Raw genomic sequence first — 21,737 nt, forward strand, 5'->3', positions numbered from 1 at the left:
CAGCGCCCATGCTGTGTACTGTCACCCCTCAACAAACTCAGGGTGTTGGCTGCAGGACTGATACCATACCAAAAGTCACAGATGACAGATGCTCACCTTCTTAACATAAACAACATAGAAGGTACATGGAACCTGCCTATATACTCCCTCAGATTTTATTTTTTATGCTATTTTATATTTTTGTGGTATTAAAAATGGAACCCAGGGCCTAACGCATGCCAGGCTAGTAGTCCAACACTGACCAACACCCTGACCCCTCTCCCATATATTTGAAATTATTTCTAGATTACCTATAGTGCCTAATACAATGCAAATACTATGTGATTAGTTGTTAAACTGTACTGGGTACAAAATAACCACAGGACAATGCCCGTGTTCAGTACAGACCCAGCATTTCCGTCTGCGGGGTTGGCCGAGCTGCTGAAGAATCCGCAGCTGGGGAAGGCAGCTGTAGCCGGCACAGTGCTTGCTCACCCCATAGTAAGGTACGGGGGCTGCACAGCCTCTGTAACTGGGCATGACCTAAGTAACATTTTCTAATGGGCAAAGTCTGTTTGCAGTGAAAATATCTGTAGGGCCAAACAGAACCAACTAGGCAAGGCTGGAGCTCATGACTTGTAGGTGAGGTTCTGATGCCAGGTTCTAAGCCATGGATCCTCCCGAGTTCATTCAAAGCTAAGGTCTTGCGTGGAGTGAACATCAATAAATTGTTCTATTTGGAAACCATTTATGTGCCACACCAAGAAGTAGATGAAATAAGTTGTTTTGAAGGCTGTGTGTCTGAAGCCCTTTGTTTTCTCATCAGGCCCACCTCATATCTCCCCCAATATCTAAGGAATTAAGACATTTTCACCCCCTCTTTTATGCCCATTTGTTTGACATTACACTTTGATGTTACCTTCTGCTATGAAGCCCCAAAGACTCAAAATGTTTCTTTTAAAATGAGAATAATAATGCAGTAAGACCTATCACTTCAGGGCATGCTTTCATGCGCTATGAGCCGACTTTGGGGATAAATAAGTTCTGCTGGCCTTTGAATCGTCTTAGCTTCTAAAGTTCTCTCATTGTGGAAACTCATTCTCCAGAATAATTGTTTAATCCATGTAGTAATTTTGGTTCCAGTTTTTCTCAAAGTATACTATAGTAAAAATTTTAATGAAAAAATTTCCCCCTTTCCTTGCTAAAATTTCTGTAAGCATTTTGTGCTATTCAGAATGCCACACTAAACAAATGGAGTCAGCATTGAAAACACGCTTTTTCGCTTACAGATCTAGGCGTTTGACTAGAGCCCATGAGCAGTGATTGAGAAGCCGACAGTCTGAGCTCTCCGTGCCCATGCATCCTGCCTCTCTACCCAGCCTGCTGCATGGCTGCCCTCGGAAAATGTGCTGAAATTGTGGAAAGTGTGCGTGCGTGCGTGCGTGTGTGTGTGTGTGCATGTGTGCGTGTGTGTGTGTGTGATGCACATCCCCCCTGCCCAGTAAACTGTACATGGCATTATTACAATGACAACTTGTCTGTTTCGGAAGCCTCTGCAGCCAAAGCAGTGCGTGTACCCTACACTGTGCCTGAACCGCAGAGGATATGAATGACATGTCCCATTTAAAATGAAGACTCAAATCCTGGTTCATACTTTACATCTTTTGTAGCTTGCTTTTGACCACAAGGCAAGAGAATTAATTCCATTTTGTTTTTAATTGGCACCAGGCAAACTGGTTTTAGTTGAAGTATAAACTTTAACTACCCCTTCCCTCCCCTAGTATATTGAGAACTTACATAGTTATGAGGTTGTTGAGGGAGGTAAATAGATATACTTAAATATCTTCATGCAATTTATTTTCTTTATCAAAGAGAAGTAAGTATTCTCTCTCCCTAGACATTTGAAAAATCCACATTAAAATGTTTGAGGCGCGGTTTACATTATGATCGAAAACCTGGTCTGGGAAGATGAAGGAAATGCTGGGCACCGGCTGCTGAGGAGCCTGTGCCCACGCTGGCAGAGCCCTTACGTGTTGGAGACCAAGCACACTTTGCTCTAGGTCTCACCCTCTCCCTCCTTGCACGCCGGGAGGACAGGAGTGAGCACAGAGCCGGCTCTGTGTGATTTTCTTCTCCTCATTTTCTTGTCGTCGTCACTAGCGGGGTCGCTAGGCCTGTGGATTGATGTCTAGCTGCCCATTGTGTGTTTGTGATTTGCGTTTTGTAATTAAGAGGAACAATGGGAGTCCATGGGGTCTCGTTATATATAATGGTTGGTTTAATTTGTTTCACTTCTATCTTGTTAATTGTAAATTGATCATTAAGATTTGAATTCTAATCTGTCACCAGGGTTGTGAGTATTGAGGCTAGAGTAATGATCCTGGTTTTAATCACTGATGATGAGAAACAAATTTTATAATTTTGGTACATATTGCAGTTCATATATTTTAACACTGTATTTTATGGTGTTATAAATATTGTTAAATGACTTTTAGTGTAGTTTTACTATGTGGACTATAATGTATAAATTATATTACTGTTTTGGCAGCAGTAGGTATCCAACTGTGCGAGTTTAATTGAAGTAAAAGAACACACACCCGGTTGAACTATTTTTTTTTTCCCTTGCATGTTCAGATGTTGTTAGGTTGGGCTGCTACAAAGATTGCATTCGACAAAAGGAGCCTGACACTGGCCTTCTGTTAATTGTTAGCAAAATCAAACCAGAATCCAAAAGAATAAAAAAATTAAGGTGTCATATTTTTCCTTTAAAAGTAATTATCATTATAATCTGAATTATACTAGTAAAATGTCTTCCATTCATGCAAATGCAATTATACTCTATAGCTGCCTCATAAAATGCAGAAAAAGTTCAGGCTTCTGAAAGCCAGAAATTACCTATATTTCTATGAAAATGAATTAGATCGCTTTCCCTTTAATATGGCAGTAGGGTAGATGTGGCTTTCTGTTTTCCCTTTTCACTGTGCAAGCCCCCAGTTGTATGACTACATTGTCAGCTCTATCCAAATAAAGAATGATATATGTATACATATACCGAAACTGTATTGTATGACAGAAGCTGGCGGGCACTTTGCCATTATAAATAAAGGGCGGAAAGTATACAAGGCAGGAAAGATTGTTGTTACAATAGCACGTATTACAGCAGTCTGTACTTGAAAATAGAATAGCATCCATGGTTTTGTGTTACTGAAGGCATCTCACTGTAGGGAATCATAAAGAAAAATTAGGGAAACATTTTTCTGTGGCATTACTATCTCAGAAAAATCACTGCTATTTTTGACAAGCTTCCTGTCAGTCATTTTTCATGTGTGTGTAAATGTGTCATTACAGCAGCTTTATCATGATAGCTTCATGGTGTCTACCTGTCTCATTAATGTCAGTGGATACACCAGAAACAAGTCATAATCAAATCATGTGTTTGTACTCACTGGAAATTTATGACATCTCCAACTTTGAACTATTGTAGTAATAAAATAACTAAATTTGTACACAATTAAATTTCGATGATTCTTTTAAAAGGGCATTAACACTTCAAAAGCCAGGCACACTTTTCAAGGCTGCTAATATGCATTATTTTGCTTACATGCTGAAATAACTTCTCCTCTGTACTTATGTCCCTCTATAAATATGTTACAGCAAAAAGTGAAAGAGGCAAAGAAAAGAAGATCAACATGAGCATTGCATTGTGGGTAGCAGAGCTGGACACACAGGACGAGAGACCCACATGCAGGACTGACTACTCCCCATTGCTAGCTGTAGACTGCACATTTCCTCCCAGGGAAAGGAGTAAACCTTTACTGCCTTGGGGATTTGAGATAATCTAAAGATGGGTTTTTATACAGAGTAGGGATGAAATGAATGTTTAACAGTAATATCAAATCTTATTCTGCATTTCTTCAAATAATAGTAAAATTGACCATTTCATAACTATGAACTTCATGTTCTGCCTTCTAGAGAAATTTTCCGTATTTCTTCTGTTTTTTTCAGAATTGTAACCTTGTTGGTGCAGCATTTTAATGATGCTTTTAACCCTCATCTGTCTGATTTTCATGAATGTTTTTCTAGTGTTTTATGTGTTTTTTTTTAAATTAATAAACTTTTAAATACCAGTTTAGATTCAGCAATAAAATCAAGGAGTAAGTACAGGGCCCTTGGTAGCCTTCTCCTCCCCTCCCACCCCGTCTGTCCTAACTTTGACCAGAAGCACCACCACTGTCCTACCCTATTAGCCCTGACCTTCTCCAAACCGCTCTTTTGTTTTTATTCACGTTTCATTTTGCTGTTAAACATTGTTTTCAAAATGACTTTTAAAATACAGCTCCATAGTAAGAAAAATATGGACAAAGAAAAGGGAAAACATTCTTCTATCCAGAAATTATAAGTATTAATATTTGGTGCATGCCTCAATAACTTAATTGTAAAATGGAATTTCATTATGCATCCTCATTTTTAATGTTTGCCCTTTCTTATCAAAATATTACATTTTAGGTCAATAAATAACTTCTATCATACAAGCAAGATATCCAATGTTCTATTGATAGAGTTCTCAATAAAGTTTCCATGTACTGGGTCCTAGACCAAAATTCCCTCATAAGTAGTGCTGCAATGAATATAAACATAAATACATAGCTCTCCAAATATATGATTTTTTGTGAATGTTTTATATTTTGATATTGTCTATTTTTCTTTGTACTCTTTGAAAATGGCGCCTCTCTTCTTGGACAGGTGCAGGTTCTTTTCCATGGATTTTACTATTTTTCTAATCTGGTTTAAGGACTTTTTTCCTTTTGGAATTTATTTCAGTATGTGACAGGAGAGATGCTAGTTTGGGAAGAAGTACTAAGTTCAAATATTATTATAGCTTCTAGATTACTTTTTGTATTGTGTGCAGTTTGGAATGGATAGGCAAGAGCCATTTATTCAGGGATGTAGACGATTTCAAATGTTGGTGCATTCTTAGCAGGAAAGGCAAGTGCAGGGAGAGTACCTGAGCTGAACTTAAGGAGATGAGCCGTTCTCTGTCCTACCTGAACACTGGTGAGAAAGGTGGGGGTAGAGCATAGTTCAGAACGCTGAGCTCTAAGGAAATGTCTAGGTAAGCAGAGGTGGTTTGAAGACCCTGCTGAGCTGTGGAAGGGGAGGGGCTGGGTCTGAGCAGGCTGTGGTAGTTATGCCCTTGAGCAAAGGAAGGGAGGCCTGGGGTGAACTAATATTGCTCCACCCTGACAGCTTCCTGTGCTTGGGATGTGCAGTTTGTGGAGTAAGAGTTCCCCTAGCAAATCCAAAATCTTTCTGACTAGAACAAAAGGTGGCCTTGCGTAGTAAAACAGTCCTTTCTGGGGAGGAAACTAATTTTGTGTCACAAGTGTCTTTGGTTAGCTTAAAAATTACTTATAATGTAGAGAAATGTAAACTGTGACTTCTAACTGATGAGACGCAGGCATGAGGAAATGGTTTCAGGGCTGGCCATTCGGGTTTTAAAAGGACACAACTTTCCTTAGATATCTTTCTGATTGCAAAGATTTAAGAGTTGGGATTGTAGTCAGGCAGTGGTGGCATATGCCTTTCATCCCAGTACTCTAGAGGCAGAGGCAGGAGGATCTCTGTGAGTTTGAGGCCAGCCTAGTTTATATAGCAAGTTCCAGGACAGACTCCAAAGCTACAGAGAAACCCTGTCTCAAAAAACAAACAAACAAAAAGAAAAAGAACTAGATTATTATCCAAGACACTGTCGATACAATTTATGCCCTGAAAGACATCAGCTGTCACCACAGAGACATCTGTGGATTTTGTTCTCAGTGCAGGTTGTCCTCCTGTTACAGTCCTGACTGTGCAGTCTAGGAGCTGGGCGGAAAGGGAACATAAACGTCTACGATATCGCCACTTCCCCCATTTATAACCAGAGCTCTCTCAGATCTCTGCAGTGTTGTAACTAGAGACCCTATGAAGTACATAGTCTTCTACTAGGCATTTAAATTTTCTGAAATATTTTCTTTGATATAAAATAGTTTTTCCTCCACTATTATGCCGTAAGTGCAGAGTTTAAGACAGTGCAAAGGTTTATACAATAAAAATACATTCTAGTAAGGTAGATCTTTACCATCTACTGTTTCTATGTTTCTAACCTCTTTAGATCGGAAATAGTTCGACTCAGTCAAGAAAAAAGATATATGTGTGACAAACTGGAGAAGTTACAGAAGAGAAATGATGAACTGGAGGAGCAGTGCGTCCAGCACGGGAGGGTGCATGAGACGATGAAGGAAAGGTAATGTCGGTGCACACACACTGAGTGTGTCAGGACCACAGACAGTAGGATTGCTAACTCACTGGGTATGTGACCAGAATGTAATACGCTCCTGTAGTTTTGCTTCTGAGATTTTGGGATGTTCTCATTATGTTCAGAGAGTGGTACACATTTTCTTCCACTGTTTTCTAAAGATAATGGCATGGATTTCCTGTAGAACAGTGGGGGAACCACCCCTCTTTAAAGTATACACTGGTAGTGTCATAGCGTAGCAGGATTTCAGGCCTTCCCTGCTGGCTAGTGGGCTCTAATGTATCGCATGTAAGATGGAGCATGAAGCAGAGCTGCATCATCACACCCGGGGCTTTTACGTAACGCCTCTCTAAGCAGGCAGTCAGCATGTCTGAGCCTCTGTGTCTTTACCCACATGCTGTTGCTGATGATGCTTTTAACGCAAGATGGAGTAAGCCTCTGGCTCACGGTAGCCACCTACAAGGTGTCAGTCGTGGTGACCACTGCCTGTTCTAGAGACAGAAACTCAGCGAGCAGTGGATTTGCTCAGAATCACATATGAAACACATGGTAGGATTGAAACTCAGATCTTGAATGATTGTTTCCAAATTCCTTTTCCCTTTTGTGTAGTGTTTGGTTGGTGTTTTATTTTTGTAATAGATATAGACCCTTTTATGGATACGCATGTCTAACCTCTGATCCTAGAGTTCCCCCAAGAATAAAATACATGTTTTGTAGCAACCATGAGTAGATTTTTGTGGACCTAGTGTACTGAACAGCTACCAGCTTTCTTGTAGAGAAGGCTTCATGGCTTCCAGGCTTCTGTCTCTAGTGCATCCTCCAGAGACCTGTGCCTTCTCTGTTTCCATTGCTACAATTAGGGGGAAGTGGAAACGTAGATCAAGTGCCCTTTCTTAAACTTAAGGCAAACAGCAGTAGGGGAGACAGTGGTGCTATGTGTGGGTACCTTGATGGCTTGCTTTAAGGAGAGGGGAAAAGGCCCAGGGAGGGCTGCCTTCCCCGACAGCATCTTACAGGAGGGCTGCCTTCCCCAACAGCATCTTACAGGGCAGGTAGACCTGCAGGCATAGCCATTCATTCATCAGCCCGTATGATATATACTCAAACCTAGTTTGTTAGAGGTCAACAAACTTTTGTTTTGTTTTTTATAAAGGTCCAAAGAGTAGATATTTTAGCCTTTACAAGCTACGTGTGTGTGTGTGTGTGTGTGTGTGTGTGTGTGTGTGTGTGTGTGTTTTACACTGGCATATTGCTTTTTAACTCATAAAATACACATATGTTCACTGTGACGTGCCTTGAGGCAAACCTGGAAAGGAGCTGCCATTGTCATCTTTATTTCCAAATGGAAAACTAAGGCCTGGAGAGGGAAGCGTGCAAACTGGAGGTCAGAGAGCAGATGAATGATTGGTCTCTTTAACAGATATGTATAGATTACCACTATCTGCCATGTGCTACGAGGTATCCGTCACAGGCTGAGAACAAAACAACAAAGCAGATATGGCCTCCCGCTCGTGGAACGTGCATGTTTTTAGGGAAGCTGGACTTGGGAGCTAAGTCTAGGCGGTAGGCTGAAATTTTCCTTGGCTGGTGGAGAATATCTGGAACTTTTAGGGATAAATGTGTCATCAGGATGAAGTAGAAAGAAGGAAGGAAGGGCCACTGACCCTTAATAGTAACCACACTCTCAAAGACAAGGTTAACAACCAACAAAAGAGGTGAACACAAAGCAGCCTAAGCCATACAGGGAAAGGACTGCTATTCATTCTGATGATAAAACTGCCTTGGGAAAGAGGAAGCAGTCGAGCAGATGCTAGCCACACAGCAAGACTGAGCACATCTGTTGGCCTGGGTGATGTGCATATCACCAGTTAAGTCAGCAAGAGCAGTTTTGGTGAAGAGGTGCAGACAGTTGATTAAAGTGGATTGGAAGTTGGAGTGATTTGAAAATCTGAAATAGCCATTTATCACATTTTCCTCAGATGAGAAGCAAGGAAATACAGAAATCCAGACCAGCCAGCTCACAGTGGGGCTGTTCTGGAGGTGTGTCCATTTTAGAGCAAAGAGGTTTTTCTCTTAAGTTGGAGTAGATGTAACTGCATTGAATATTATCATTGTAAAGATCAAGAAAGTTTCAGTGAACAAGAAAGAAAATTAGATTTTTCTTTGGAGTGGACATAATCTTGAAACTCCATGTTAAAATAATGACCGTTTTCTTCTTTGTTTTAAAAAGAGTACCTAGACACGTGTTCCTTCTGGAAACCAGGCAGACGGAAGTCCCTCTGTGTGCAGAAGGATCAGGCAGTCAGTAGGGTTCTGCTGGAGGCTGTGCTCTCTCATCTGGCCGCACATTGTCTCCAGCCCCGCAGTCCTGGCTGTGCTGGCGATAGGACCATACTGTGCTGCGTTCCTTCTGGATAAGTGAGCAGTTTGTGTGAGCAGTGTGCATAAGGCCACTGCAGCTTCCGACTGAAACTCACACGCTAATAATGAGTTTAAACTTGGTAATTCTGTCTCCCAGGGAATCATCTGGATGAAATCCCCACGTTCTGTTTTGCTAATGGAAACTCTTTTCAAAAGCTACTGTTAAAAATAGAAAATATAATATTGGATTTTATATACGACAGCATTTGATTTTTTAGAATTAAGACTATTCATAATTTTCCAAGAAGTACTTAGAATCTAAACCTGAAATTATGATCTGTCCTCCATCCTTTTCAGACAAAAGAGGAGTGCTATAAACATATCAGATTATACATTCTGAAAACAGGAATTCCAGGGGAAAATGCATCTAGTTTAATTTGTTTGATTTCAATTTTGACAGTTTAGGGTATATTCTTATGCTAAAATGTATTTATGTTATTGGCCAATCATGCCATTTTCTTAATTAATATATTAAATGATATTTAATATGCATAAAATAGTGACAATTATTTATAAAATAGGAAATTTTAATATAAATTTTCACATTTATGATTATTTTACATGAAATGTTTTTACTTGAAAGTTCCCTGCGTGTGGTATTATACCATAATAAGGGAATTTTTAGCAGTCCCTAGGAGACTTCTCAAAGCTGTGTTTTTATGAAGAGGGTGTGAGTGAGAATCAGGAGAAATCTGCGGATGCTGAGTTAGGAAAGTAGGCAAGGTTGTCAGGATGCTGAGAACAGACAGGTGGCAAAGCACCAGCGCGTTAAGCAGGGATTAGTCTTGGACTGTGGGAGCCCCCTCCCCAACCCTGCAACTGCAGAGCAGCCTGTGGTGAATGTGAGGCAGGCCGAGGCTGGATCTGTTTATTCTGCACTTGGCGGGGCTCTTGTCCATGCTGACCTCTTTCACCGAGGGGTTCGTGAGTGTTGGACTTGCTGGTGCCCACTGCCACAGTTACAGAGCATCTTCTGTACTTGGACTAGGGTGCCAGTCAGCTCCCCGTCACTAACAGATGCCTAAAGAACCACTTTATAAGAAGAAATGGGATGGCTTTGGCTCAGAGTGTTAAAGGTTTCTGTCCAAAATCCGGTGATCCTGATGCTTCGTGGCAATGCAGTGGTAGTGACAGAACAAAGCTGCTTTACCCACGGTCTTTGGTCTTTTCATTGTGATGAGACTCCCAGAACACAAGTTAGAGGAGAAAGGGCTTATTTTGGATCATGGTCTTGGAGGTTTCAGTCTGTCTTTATGCAGCCTTGCGGACAGAGGCAAAGCTGCTAGCCTGAGAAAGTGTGGCTGAGCAAAGCCCTTCACCTCCTGGGTTAAGAAGCAGGGAATGCCAGAGCCTGAGGCACAGTTTAGCCTTCAAAGACTCACTCCTCAGCAACGTTCTCCCTGTAAAGAGGTCCCACCCCCAAGCAGTCTGACTAATGCAGTGATGAGGTGTATGTGCTTAGCATCCTGGTACCTCGCAATAGCTCCACCAGATCATCAGCTCTGAGAACCTTTCATATCTAAATTAGAACAATGGAGACATGGAGATGGGAAGAAGAGGGAGACAGCTGAGCCACTGTCGTCTTCACAGAGCCTCCTGTGACATGGGGTGGGGGACCTTCCAGTAGACCCCACTTCATGGAGTGCCGATCTGGGAGTTGAGATTTTTAATACAAATCGAAGCAGGCTAGCTAGTTGGGGCATGGTGAGTCCACGATTCTGCGTAGCCGTGGCATACCTCACTGTCTCCTATGAGGTCACTCTGGGCTGCTTCAAGGCCTCTACAAACCATAGAGAGGAGGTGAAATGGTTCCCCAGAGGACTGGCCTCCATTGGCCGCCTGGGAAAGACCCTGCTGTCTGTGATTTATATAAACTGAAAGTCTTAATGCTAAGTCTGGGGCACGAGGTTTAAAATATGTCCCTATCCCCAAGATCCTTTCTTGAATTAAGCATCCCCAATGGGAGGAGTTATCATTAGTACACCTCACTCTGTGGCTGTGAGCAGACGACAGAACCAAAGCTCGTGGTCTTTCTCATCTTCTTATGTGCACTCTAAAAGACTTCTAAGTGCATGTTTTAAAGAGTCTGAAATTTGGTTTTTGTAAGCCCAAACAACTTCCTAAGCAAGCTCCTTCGCTATCTACCAGTATGCCCTTCCCTGCAGACCCCCGCGATACCGCACAGGCTCTGCTCGTCTGACTCACTGCCGTCCGTGGGAAGGATATCTAGGTACTGTTCATTAGCAAAGTTGTGCTGAGATCATTTCGGTTTTCATGTTTCTGCTCTTTCTATTAATTAAAGATTAAGCTTTAGTATAATAATTCAGCTTGAGTTCTTTTATTAACCCATTGCAGTATAGCAATGTCCGCTTGGCCCTCTTGGTGACTACATCTTGGTGCTGAGGAGATGGCTAAGCGGGCAGAAAGCACCTGCATTACAGTAGTGAGAGCCTGGATTTGAATCCTGGGAACCCATGGAAAAGCCAGACAGTGTGAGCATCCCAGGAGTCCTGCCATGGGGACATGGGGACAGAGACAGAAGCCTGGAAGCTCATGGCTGGCTCATCTAGAACAGAAGGTGATGTTGTCCTCTGACCTCTGTGTGCACACCACACATGCGTGCCCTTATTCACACACTCTAACGTACCTGCACGTACGTACACACACACACCGACACATTGTATGGATTGTAATCAGTATGAATTGTATGAATTATAACTCCGAAGCATATCATCTATCTAACTCCTGCTGAAGCAGATGGGTGTGTGATCCTCTGCCTCCTACCCTGTCAGCACAATTTCCATAGAGAAGGCCTCCTTGGCTATGCTGTTTGCAAGTCTGTTTTTATAACTGACAGATACTAGTAAATGTGAATTTCCAAGATGTCTGGGTTATGTTAGGTTTGTATACCTTTATGTTAGAACATAGAACTATGTTCTTTTTCTGAAGGAAGTGGTAAGAGGCTCCTACTGTGCTAACCACTGTTTTTAACTAGTTTATTTTGCACTTTTTCTTTAGCACTGGCTTCACTGGCCACAGGGTTGTGTGAGTTAGATCTCTTCCCATGGAGACCAAGAACGACAAGCCGAGCATGTTGTATGGAAAAGGGGGAAGCTGTGATATCAGACTGCTTAGAAAGCTTCCATTTTCCTAAGATCATGCCAGAATTATGAGTCATTTGTGGTTCACAAGCAATCTCTGTAAAATGCACTTTTCTTTGTAGTGCTAAAATATGCCCCAGAGGTCAAGGAGCCATGTTTGACCTGAAATAAGATTGTTGCCTCCATTAGACAGGAGGTTTCACTTCTCAGGAGTTAGGATTTTATTTTGGGTTAATGAATTACTTTAAACAGCCTGCGCAGTTGAATTCATGGAACAGGGCAGCTGCTCTGATAGCTGACCACCTGGAAGTAGATGGAACATGAAGGGAGCCCAGCAACAGAAACTTAGGAAAATACCAGAGGCATAATTAGAGCATTTCTCCTTTCAGCTGTAGTGAGTCCAATACTCAGCAAAAGAGAAAGACGGTCTTTCATTTCATCTCCAGGTATTTCTTGAATGCTTAGTTTTGTTAGCCTTCTGTCATATAACAAGATTCCTAAAACAGCTAATTTATTAAAAGAAAAGGTTCATTTTGTACCTCAGTTGTGGAGGCCCTAGTCCACTACTAACGTTGGGCAGGAACTCATTCCAGAGCAAATGTACAGACCATGTTCAGAAAGCAGGGAGGAGGAAAAGAAGGGGCCTGGAATCCCACAGTGCCCTTTAAGAGCACACGCCTCCCCAGGGATTTCCCATCTCCTAAAGGCTCCACCACGTCCCAATTGTGCCACCCTAGAGATGAAGCCCTGGTCACATGGGGTAGTGGCAACATTTAGTATCTGAACTATTGCATTATTAGGATGTGCGTGGGTGCATCACTGATCAAGCACATATCCCTGCCCCATGAAATGTATAGTTGCCTAAGCTCCTTCTTAAGACCTAATAGTGAGAGGTAAGAGTGAGCTCTGGGTTTCTCCCCCTTTACAGTCTAGCCTGTAGTCACAGCAAGATCTTTCCTCTTCAAGTTTCATCTTCGTCATTTTTTTTCCTGCAAAGTGCAAGGCTTAACACAATAAAGTCTGTAGACCCGTGATCAGCATGGAGTCTACTCAATATCCCATAGTCAACACACTCGTTAGACCTCCACCGTACACCAGCCTCTCAGCTGTGGATTCGGGGATTAGCAGGAACTGCAGGGCCTTCCATTCCAGATCATTGTTTATTTACATTATGGGTTAAATTGGTTCTTGTGATTTAGTCTGTGAACCAAAATACCATGTTTACATAATGTTATTTCTATGGGAAAATGCCTTCTGAATTTTGAATGTAACTTTTGATTTTGAACATTTTGGACCGTAGCTTGGAATGAAGCTGTGATGTTGTTTTAGTATGTGAATGTGTGTGCACATTCCGTGTGCTCAGTGCGTAGGCTTTCAGCATGAGCCAGTGTCAGCTTATAAACTGGCTCCAAGTCAGATTTCAAGTGGGATATATTTACCTAGTTGTTTGTAAAAATCACATTTTGAGCATAGTTGGAAATTAGGAGCAGCACTCGCCTTTTATCTTGAAAGACTGTTTTTTAGAGAAGTTAGGTTCACACATGCACACACACGCATACACGCGCACACACACGCACACACAGACACACAGGCACACACGCACACACACACACGCACACACACATGCACGCGCGCACACACACACACACGCACACACACACAGGCACACAGGCACACACGCACACACGCACACACACACGCACACACACACTCACACACACACACACACACGCACACACAGAGGTTGACGCTACACCTCCTGTCCTCCAGCATGTCTCTGGTTACCACCGTCTCCCACAACAGCCTTGCAGTCCTCACAGCTACCAGACTTTCATCAGTGTGATGAATGTAATCCATTGTTTACATTAGCTGCACTCTTAGGACTATATTTTATTTTATTAAAATTACTAATTTATTATTTAGGTGGGAGTGTCATGGTACTTGCATGGGAGTCAGAGAATAGTTCGCAGGAATCTGTTCTTTCCTACACTGAGTACCAAACACAGGTCTTCGGGCTTTGTGACGAGCACCTTTATTTACCCAGGCATTTCTCTGGCTCCCTCTTTAGTTTTGTGTATCCTGTCTGACATCTGTCTATCGATACATTGTTACACAGTGTTGTCGATGCCCTGTCCTTTCTCTGTGCTTGACCTGGTCGTCTCTCATTTGTCCCCGAGCAGGTAAGTGTCTCTTCTCATGTTGCAGGGAAAAGTATGTTTCTCTCCTATAACTAATATAAACTTCCTTGCTTTGGGGTGCAGGCTACCTTGAACCCCACTTTTGCCAAGCTCACAGAGTCAACTCTGGAAGAATTTTTCCCTCTAGTTTACCTTTAGAGTAGGTTGATAAACTCTGATTAGGATTTCATTACCCTAAATTACACACTTTTCAGTTGAATGTGGTTTGTCATTTCTGCAGTCAGGTTTGCTGCTTTTGCTAATACTTCCTGTAATTTTAAACATTAGATATTAAGTGTCAACCCCTTCATCTGATCCCCTGATTTAGCTCTCTTTTCTATTTATTACTACATCACCACACTAATTAGCATTTCTTGAGCACTCCACACAAAAGCAAAAGTGACTGAGGTCTTAAAACAGCTTCTGCTTTAGTCAGGGAAGCAGAGTGACCAGAAAGGTAAGATATTGCTGCCTGAGTAGACAGACGCAAGGCCCTCTAGGGAACCCAAACTGTCTTTGCCTGGGCTTGCAGGTAGAGAGAGAGAGACAGAGACAGACACACACACACACACACACGCACAGAGAGAGAAAGAGACAGACAGATAGACAGACTAGACAGACAGACAGACACACACACACACACACACAGAGAGAGAGAGAGAGAGAGAGAGAGAGAACTAGCTAGCACAATGCTGTAGAGAAGCAAAAGTATGCGTGAGAGAGAAAAGGGAGATGGTGCTCAGGACAGCCAAGGACATAGCACTGTGGCTTTAAATGTGACAGGAGATTGGCGGCAGCCGAGGCAGAGACCAGGAGGAGAGCTGTCATCCCATCCTCTTGCTGTCTTTTACACCAGCTGGACCTCATGGTGTCTGGCAGCTCCTGAATGCCCTCTTCTATCCTCTCCCCATCCCTATAGATATTTCCACATAGATAGTTTTGAGTGGCCAACCTTCAGGTTTAATATTCCCTTCAATAGTTTGAATAAGAGTTGTTCTCCACAGGTTTCTATGTTAAATCCTTTTTGTTTGTTTGTTTGTTTTGATTTTATATTTGGAGACAGGGTCTTCTTATGTAGCGCTGGCTTGCCTGGAATTTATATATAGACAAGACAGGCCTTAGACTGACAATAGTCACCTGACTCTACCTCTCCAGTGCTGGGATCAAAGGTGTCTGCCTTTGTGTTGAATTCTTCACCCTAGCCAGTGTCACTATTTGGAAAGGGAGTTAAATCTAGCTCGAAGAAGTGGTTACAGGCAGAATTTTAAGTGTTACAACTCTGAGGGGAATGGTAACCCCAATGCAAGTGGTACAGCTTTGAGGGGAAAGGTATCTTGATAGTTGGGAGCCAAGGAATACCACAAAGTCTTACCACACGGGAACCGCACACAAGAGATTTCTTGGGAGAAACACAGGAAGGTGGCTGTCTCTGCTCAGGAGAGAAGCAGCAAAGAACTAAGTGAAGGGAAAGCTTTATATAGGGTTCTTTGGGATAGACCTTTCCTGGGTGGCTTGGGATTTGTGGGATTTTGTGGCCTGGTCTTGGACTTTTTTAGAGTGGAGCTTGGGTATCTGCACCTTGAGGGCCTTGGGTCTGGCCTTTATGGCCATTCAAGTGTCCTGTGGGCAGAGCCTGGTGGTTGGAGGTCCTCAGAGACAAGGCCTGGCACGTAAGGACCTCCAGGAACTTACAGGAATGCCTTTGAAACTGACGCCCCGTCCCCAGTCCCTTCTTCTGCCTCCCGTCTGTCACAAGAAGAGCAGCTTGCCAGGCACTGCCATTCCTGTGACATTCTGTTTCACCATAGGAGTGTAGACTAGACATTCTGAAACCTGGCCCAAATGCATGATCCATCCCTGTAAGTTATGTATATATTTTGTCAACAGGGACATGACTAATACAGTCCCCTCCCTGACCGCACTCTCTGATAGTCCCATCAAAGAAGTTCTTTGTTCATCTGTGGCTTCTCTCTCAGCGTGGATTTTGTTTTGTTTCGTTTTGTTTTTGTTTTCCAGAACTTCCATTTGACCCTCATATGGCTTATGGTGGAGATGGGGAAGAGGATGGGATTAGTAGCAGATGTGAAGGGTGCTAGAGCTAGGAATAAATCCTTGGAAATATGAGCCATTTTGCATTACTTTTCTATCTTAAAATTGACCATGGTAGAAGTCTTTATGTCACAGAAGTTTGAGACACTCTGAACCAGAACTTCGTCTTTCTCAAAGACCTGGTGTTTTACTATTATACCACCCACTTTCCCTCAGTGACCCGGACCAGGGGTAAGAGGCCCCACACATCCCCTGCAGACAGTAGTTTGCTTTCCACATCCTTGGAAAGGCCGTGCTCATTCTCTAGGGGGAAACCCCACCCTTGTGAGGGACTAGCAGAAAGAAGTCTGCCGAGAACTCAAGACTGAGTGCAGCTCCTCCTGCCCTCCTGTGTGGGGAGTTTCACAGCCTCCACTCACACTCTAAGACAGTCACTAAAATCTCTCTCATCCCCTTCGTACACTCTGCTGGAAACAGAGTGGCCCCATTGCCTTGTCTTTGCTTTTGAATCAGTTCGCCCAGGTTCCTCTACGTGCATCTCGCATCCCCTCCCTTGCTGTTATTTCCTCCATGATTGCAAGAACAGTCACATCTTTTCTGGAAGTTTAGCAAGCTATGGGAAAACAATGGCCTTGAACGGGGAAGAACCAGCCATGCTCCCTGATGACTCTGCTCTGGGACAGCCAGATGAACTTTTAGTCTTAGCTTCCTTGTGTTTAAAATCATTCATGAAGAATAGTTATAAAGGCCAAATCAGATCATGTGTATGAAAATGTCTTTAAAAAACACTCGTGTCAGGGCCAGACAGTTGGCTCAGTGGGTAAGAACAGTTGCTTTACAAGCATGAGGACCTGAGTTCTGGTCCCAGGACCCATATAAAAAGTCTGATGTGGCCACATGTGCCAATAATCCCAGTGCTGTGGGGGATGAGGCAGGGGGATTGCTGGAGCTTGTTGATCACTAGCCAGGTTCAGAGAAAGATTTGTCTCAAAGGAACACAGACTGCACAGTACACATATACACACACATGCACACACACCACACACATACGCACCACATATATCGCACACACACATACACACATCCACAGAAGAGGTAATAAACATGGTAGATTGCAGTATTCAATTGTTTCGGTGTCCGTTTCATGGGATCCCAGTACTTCTTGAGTAGATGAGACCTAGATATGGCACTTAATAAGTGCAAAAACTGTAACAGGAAATGCATTTATTTATCTGTTTATATGTTTATACTGAAAGTAGAAAGAGATACTTTATTAAAAGGAAAGTCCGTCCAAGAGTGGAAGTGGGCTAGTGAGCAGGGAAAAGCAGGTACTCACTCCCAAAGCAAGGAGTTCTTAGAAAGTTAACCTCAGGGCAGTTCCATTGGGTAGAAGCATTGTCTTTTGTTTTCAGGGGACCTGAGACTTGGATGTGTGCACCATGCCTAAGTCACAAATATGTGATATGCAAGTGGGAACACGAGACTGTCTGCTGCCCCAGCCTGCACTCTGAATAACTGCATCTCCTCTGTTTCTCCAGAGAGTCAGTGTGTGAGCTGCGTGTGGGCTCCAGGTCCCCACAGTCGCCTCCACACAGATCACCAGCAGCCTCCCACCTTACTGCTCCTTCTAAGAGTCAAGCTCTCTGCTAGGGACTGTTCAGACTAATTTGCCTTCCAGGGCCACCTGACTTACAGCAAGACTCGGTGAGCTTTTAAAAAGACTTTAATTCCTAATGGAACATATGGTGCCTAGTGGTTACAGATAGGCAGTTTCTGCAGGTTCTCCGCCTGGGTGCTGGTCCCAGCTCTGAACCTGCTCTTGACCTTGGGCAAGTAACTTCCTCCCAGTGAGTCAACAGTCTCATCAATAAGAAGAAACTCCCCAGCTCCTGGGATTGTGTCTGCCTGGCATATGGAAGAGAATAAAGGCTTTTGTTAAATATAACTGTAACTTAAGGGTTTTATCTTACCATTCCAACTTAATAGTAAGTAACAAATAAGCCAGGGAAAAAGAAAACCAGGACATCAGGACACCTTTTAATCTGAGTCAAGATCCCCTGATCCATGCATGGGACTACAAAAGCTTCACTTTCTAGAAAGTTCTAGTTTTTTGCCACCTTTGTGGAATTTTGCCACAATGTCACTCTTTTCCCATGACTTGGAAGAGGGTAGCACTCGTCCAGCGAACTTGGGGGGTCACCTGCAGTGGAAGACCGGATGACCGCCGCTGTGGGATGCTGTTCTTTCGGTATTCCTTTGGTGGTGATGAGCAGAATCACTTCTGGAGATTGAACAAGGAGACCAATGCCTTTACAGCTTCTAAAAGATGCTGGCCTTGTGTGTGTGAAGATGTGGACTTCTGGGGATTGAACAAGGAGACCAATGCCTTTACAGCTTCTAAAAGATGCTGGCCTTGTGTGTGTGAAGATGTGGACTTCTGGGGATTGAACAAGGAGACCAATGCCTTTACAGCTTCTGAAAGATGCTGGCCTTTGTGTGTGTGAAGATGTGGACTTACGGGGAGCAATTTCAGGCTTTTCTTTTTAGCCACCTGTAACAGGGATTCTGCTGGGGATGAGGAGTTTACAGATCAAAGAGAATGTTGGCTTTATGATGTCTTGATGCTCTATAGCAATCATTTTTGGGCCATTGTTTCTGAGAAATTAACTGGTTTAAAATACTTAATTCTATAAAATAATTTTTACATATGAACATGGGCAGGTCCATTTTCTCCTTTTTATCCTTGGTAAATAAATAGCAGTTTAAAGAGAACGTGTTTAAAGGCATTTTTTTGTAAATATCTAACAGCAGCGTTACGTGCCTTGATTTGTACCTGGTTTACACAGGGCCAAGAATGGACCAACCCAGGGCTTCCTGCATGCTGGGCAAGCCCTGTACATCTGCAGCTCTGGATACATTGAGTTTAATCACTCAGTTAGTTGTCAGAGAACTCTGGGTTCTGTGAAGTTTATAGACACAAATCTATCATGTGGACTTGAGACTTTCTCTGTGCTGAGGTTGTTATCTACAGCCAGGCCAGCACTTGAGAAGGAGCGAGCCTCAGTTGTCACTGGGAGAAACTTCCAGGCTCCAGAGAGAACTTGGTCCAGAAAGAAGTGCCTTAAGCTGAGCTTCATTCTTAGCCGCTCTAGAACTTCATCCAAAACAGTCTACAGATCAGAAGAAATCTTTAGTTCCTGCTTTATCTCTTATATTCTGTACATACATCTATGTGTGTCTATATTACTAATGCCAAAGAACTCTTTTCAAGTCTAAAATGCTTAAAACTTTAAATTTTCAATTCCTGAAATATTTCAAATTGACAGTAAAGTAAATCCATCATGCTTATATCTGAGTTATGAATAATCTTGCTGTGTAGAAAATAGTTTGCGGCTGATTTTCTGAGGTGATTTTTACACCCCCATTGACAGTGTTTCCTGGTGGGGAGGGTTTGTGGAAGCCATTTTAGAAGGCTGGCTGTTGGAGGCAGATATGTAACCATAACTCTGGCATCCCTGGCTATAACTTACCTATCAAAACCATGTAACCATCTGGGAACTAATGGCCGAGGTCTGCCAGCACCATGAACCTAAGAGTGGAGAAGATATGTTTGATGCATAGACACCTCACTGACAAAGGAGATACGTCAGGCAGTAAGTGTATGGCGGAAGGCTGGGAAGTGTCTGCAGCAAGCTTCCTGAGGTGATCTTCCCTCAGACAGTCAAGTATACCGCACCACTCAAGTATGTCACAATGCCGCTGGATCTGTGTCGCTTGATATTCAGAGTAGAACCCTGGTATTCCTAGAGAACCTATTCAGTAAGACGCAAGAAGGGGCAAGGGTGGCGCTGCAGTCATGCTTGCTACAAATGTGATCCCTGCTTTGTATTTTGTTGTTGTTGTTGTTTTTAGAAAAATCAATCCAAATTAGAATCTCACAGTCACAGAGCCTTCTAACATTGAATGCTAACGCTAATTTAATCTTCTTGGAGAAAAAGCTCAGTCTTGCTTTTAGACTGTAAGACTGATTCTTGAGACCACATTGGTCTCCTAATTTATGTAAATGTTTGGCTGTATACCTCTAGTTAGAGCTCTTGGAGTTTTTGCTGATTTGCTTGGCATGTCTCCAGCAAAATAGTCCATTAACATTCCAATCCTTTCCCAATAATTGAGACAATCAATTTACATAAAACAAGGCACAATTATAATTTTATGTACAATTTAGATTCTATAGAAAATAATCAGAGTGCAATAAAGAGGGACACTTATTTTGATGCAAAGGGGTGTTTTATAGTCGGTATTAAACAAATCTTTGATATTTTCAGGATCCTCCCTGCATTCTCTTGGCTGAAGCGCAGCTCTGTTGCTAGATTCTAATGTAGGGTCAGGTACTTGCCGTGCTGCAGGTTTGGTAAGCAGCGTGACTTCCTCTCATCTCAGTGGAGAGGGTGGACATAGAATAAGGTGGTGTTTGTTTGCTCCTCGCTAATTCTTGTGAGACGGCGGACAGCAAATGTATGTTGGACTTGTTCTTTGTCTGAGCCTTAGAGAAGCAGGCACAGGCTCTCATCTTTGCCTGCTGTCATAGACCAGGCACCTATGGCTTGACCATTGTACGTTGGACCAAAGAAAATGATCATTGACGGGAATTTGAGAAGTCTGTATAACACGGGCAGAGTCACATGGTGCATGCCTTTGTATGGGAAGTCGCTGCAGGAAAAGCCTCAGACCCCGACCACAAGCCTCGCAAAGCCGCAAAGCCGCCTGGCTCTGTCTGTGAGCGTGCCTCAAGCTGCCGCAGTTCTTTATAGGCTCATAAGAGGCTGCTGTGTCAGTCAGAAAATCTAGAACACTGAGGAAATATTATTAGGAAGAATACAGTAAGAAATAATGACAAGATAGAAAACAAATCCTGTCAGAGCGGGGAATATATTTGGCTTCTGCTTGCTGTGTCTGTCTGTTCCCATGAATGGTCCAGAATAGATACCGGATGTTTAAAATCGCCCTCCCTTTCACATGCTCTCCCCCTCCTGTCTTCCTTCCTCTTCAGTATTAGTAGACTTACTATTTTTATTATTTTTTATTTATATTCCTAGTTTTCAATATTTGCCGTTTGTGTGGATAACACATTAATTTTTAATGAAATATTTTGAGACTCTTGGAATAGCTGAATCATAAAAGAAACTTGAAATTCATATAGACTCCCAAGCAGCATATAAATTAATATTACATGGCCTACTTTGCCTACTCATGAATGGCAAATAGGAGTGTTGAAAGAAGATGCAGACTCAATGGGAGACCGCTGTCTTGTAGAGTCTAGTTCGCATCACCTCAGCATAGGGGGCGGTTCAGGCACCACTTTAGTTAGCAGTTAGCTGAAGAAATGCTATGTTGATATGCTAGCTAGCTTTCTTTCTGTCTACAAACACAGATTTGCACAAGCCGTACTGCTGGCAGAGCAGTTCAGGTGCAGTTTTGACTTTTCCACTGTGGTCTGCCTGCCCTGAGGGTTGTGCCCAGGCCTCGGATGGTGCTGGTCAGCTGTTGTCCACGAGGTGCATTCCCAGCTTCAGGACTCAGGCTTAACTTCAGTTTGGTTCTTTCTGAGACCAAAAGACTTTAGCTGAGATGGTGTTTGTTTCTTTGGTAGCCTGTTTCCTCTGATCAAGCTTTGCCTTATGCATGTAACATTAAAATGCCCCCAGAAAAGCCTCA

At 42.8% G+C, this 21,737-nt stretch overlaps 1 protein-coding gene across 5 annotated transcripts in view; it reads left to right on the forward strand.

The window, feature by feature from the left end:
- Sdccag8 (SHH signaling and ciliogenesis regulator SDCCAG8) overlaps positions 1-21,737 on the forward strand; it is a 194,415-nt gene that overhangs the window by 125,653 nt on the left and 47,025 nt on the right. For all 5 annotated transcript variants that reach the window (XR_012912112.1, XM_075989256.1, XM_075989259.1 and 2 more), the window contains one exon: positions 6,131-6,262. Coding sequence is in view for 4 of the 5 variants with exons in the window: in XM_075989256.1 (XP_075845371.1) it covers positions 6,131-6,262 (132 nt within the window). In the remaining variant the exon portion in view is untranslated. The remainder of the gene's footprint in view (positions 1-6,130; positions 6,263-21,737) is intronic.

This window comes from Microtus pennsylvanicus, chromosome 10 (assembly GCF_037038515.1).
Source record: "Microtus pennsylvanicus isolate mMicPen1 chromosome 10, mMicPen1.hap1, whole genome shotgun sequence".
In the NCBI taxonomy this organism is placed as follows: Eukaryota; Metazoa; Chordata; class Mammalia; order Rodentia; family Cricetidae; genus Microtus; species Microtus pennsylvanicus.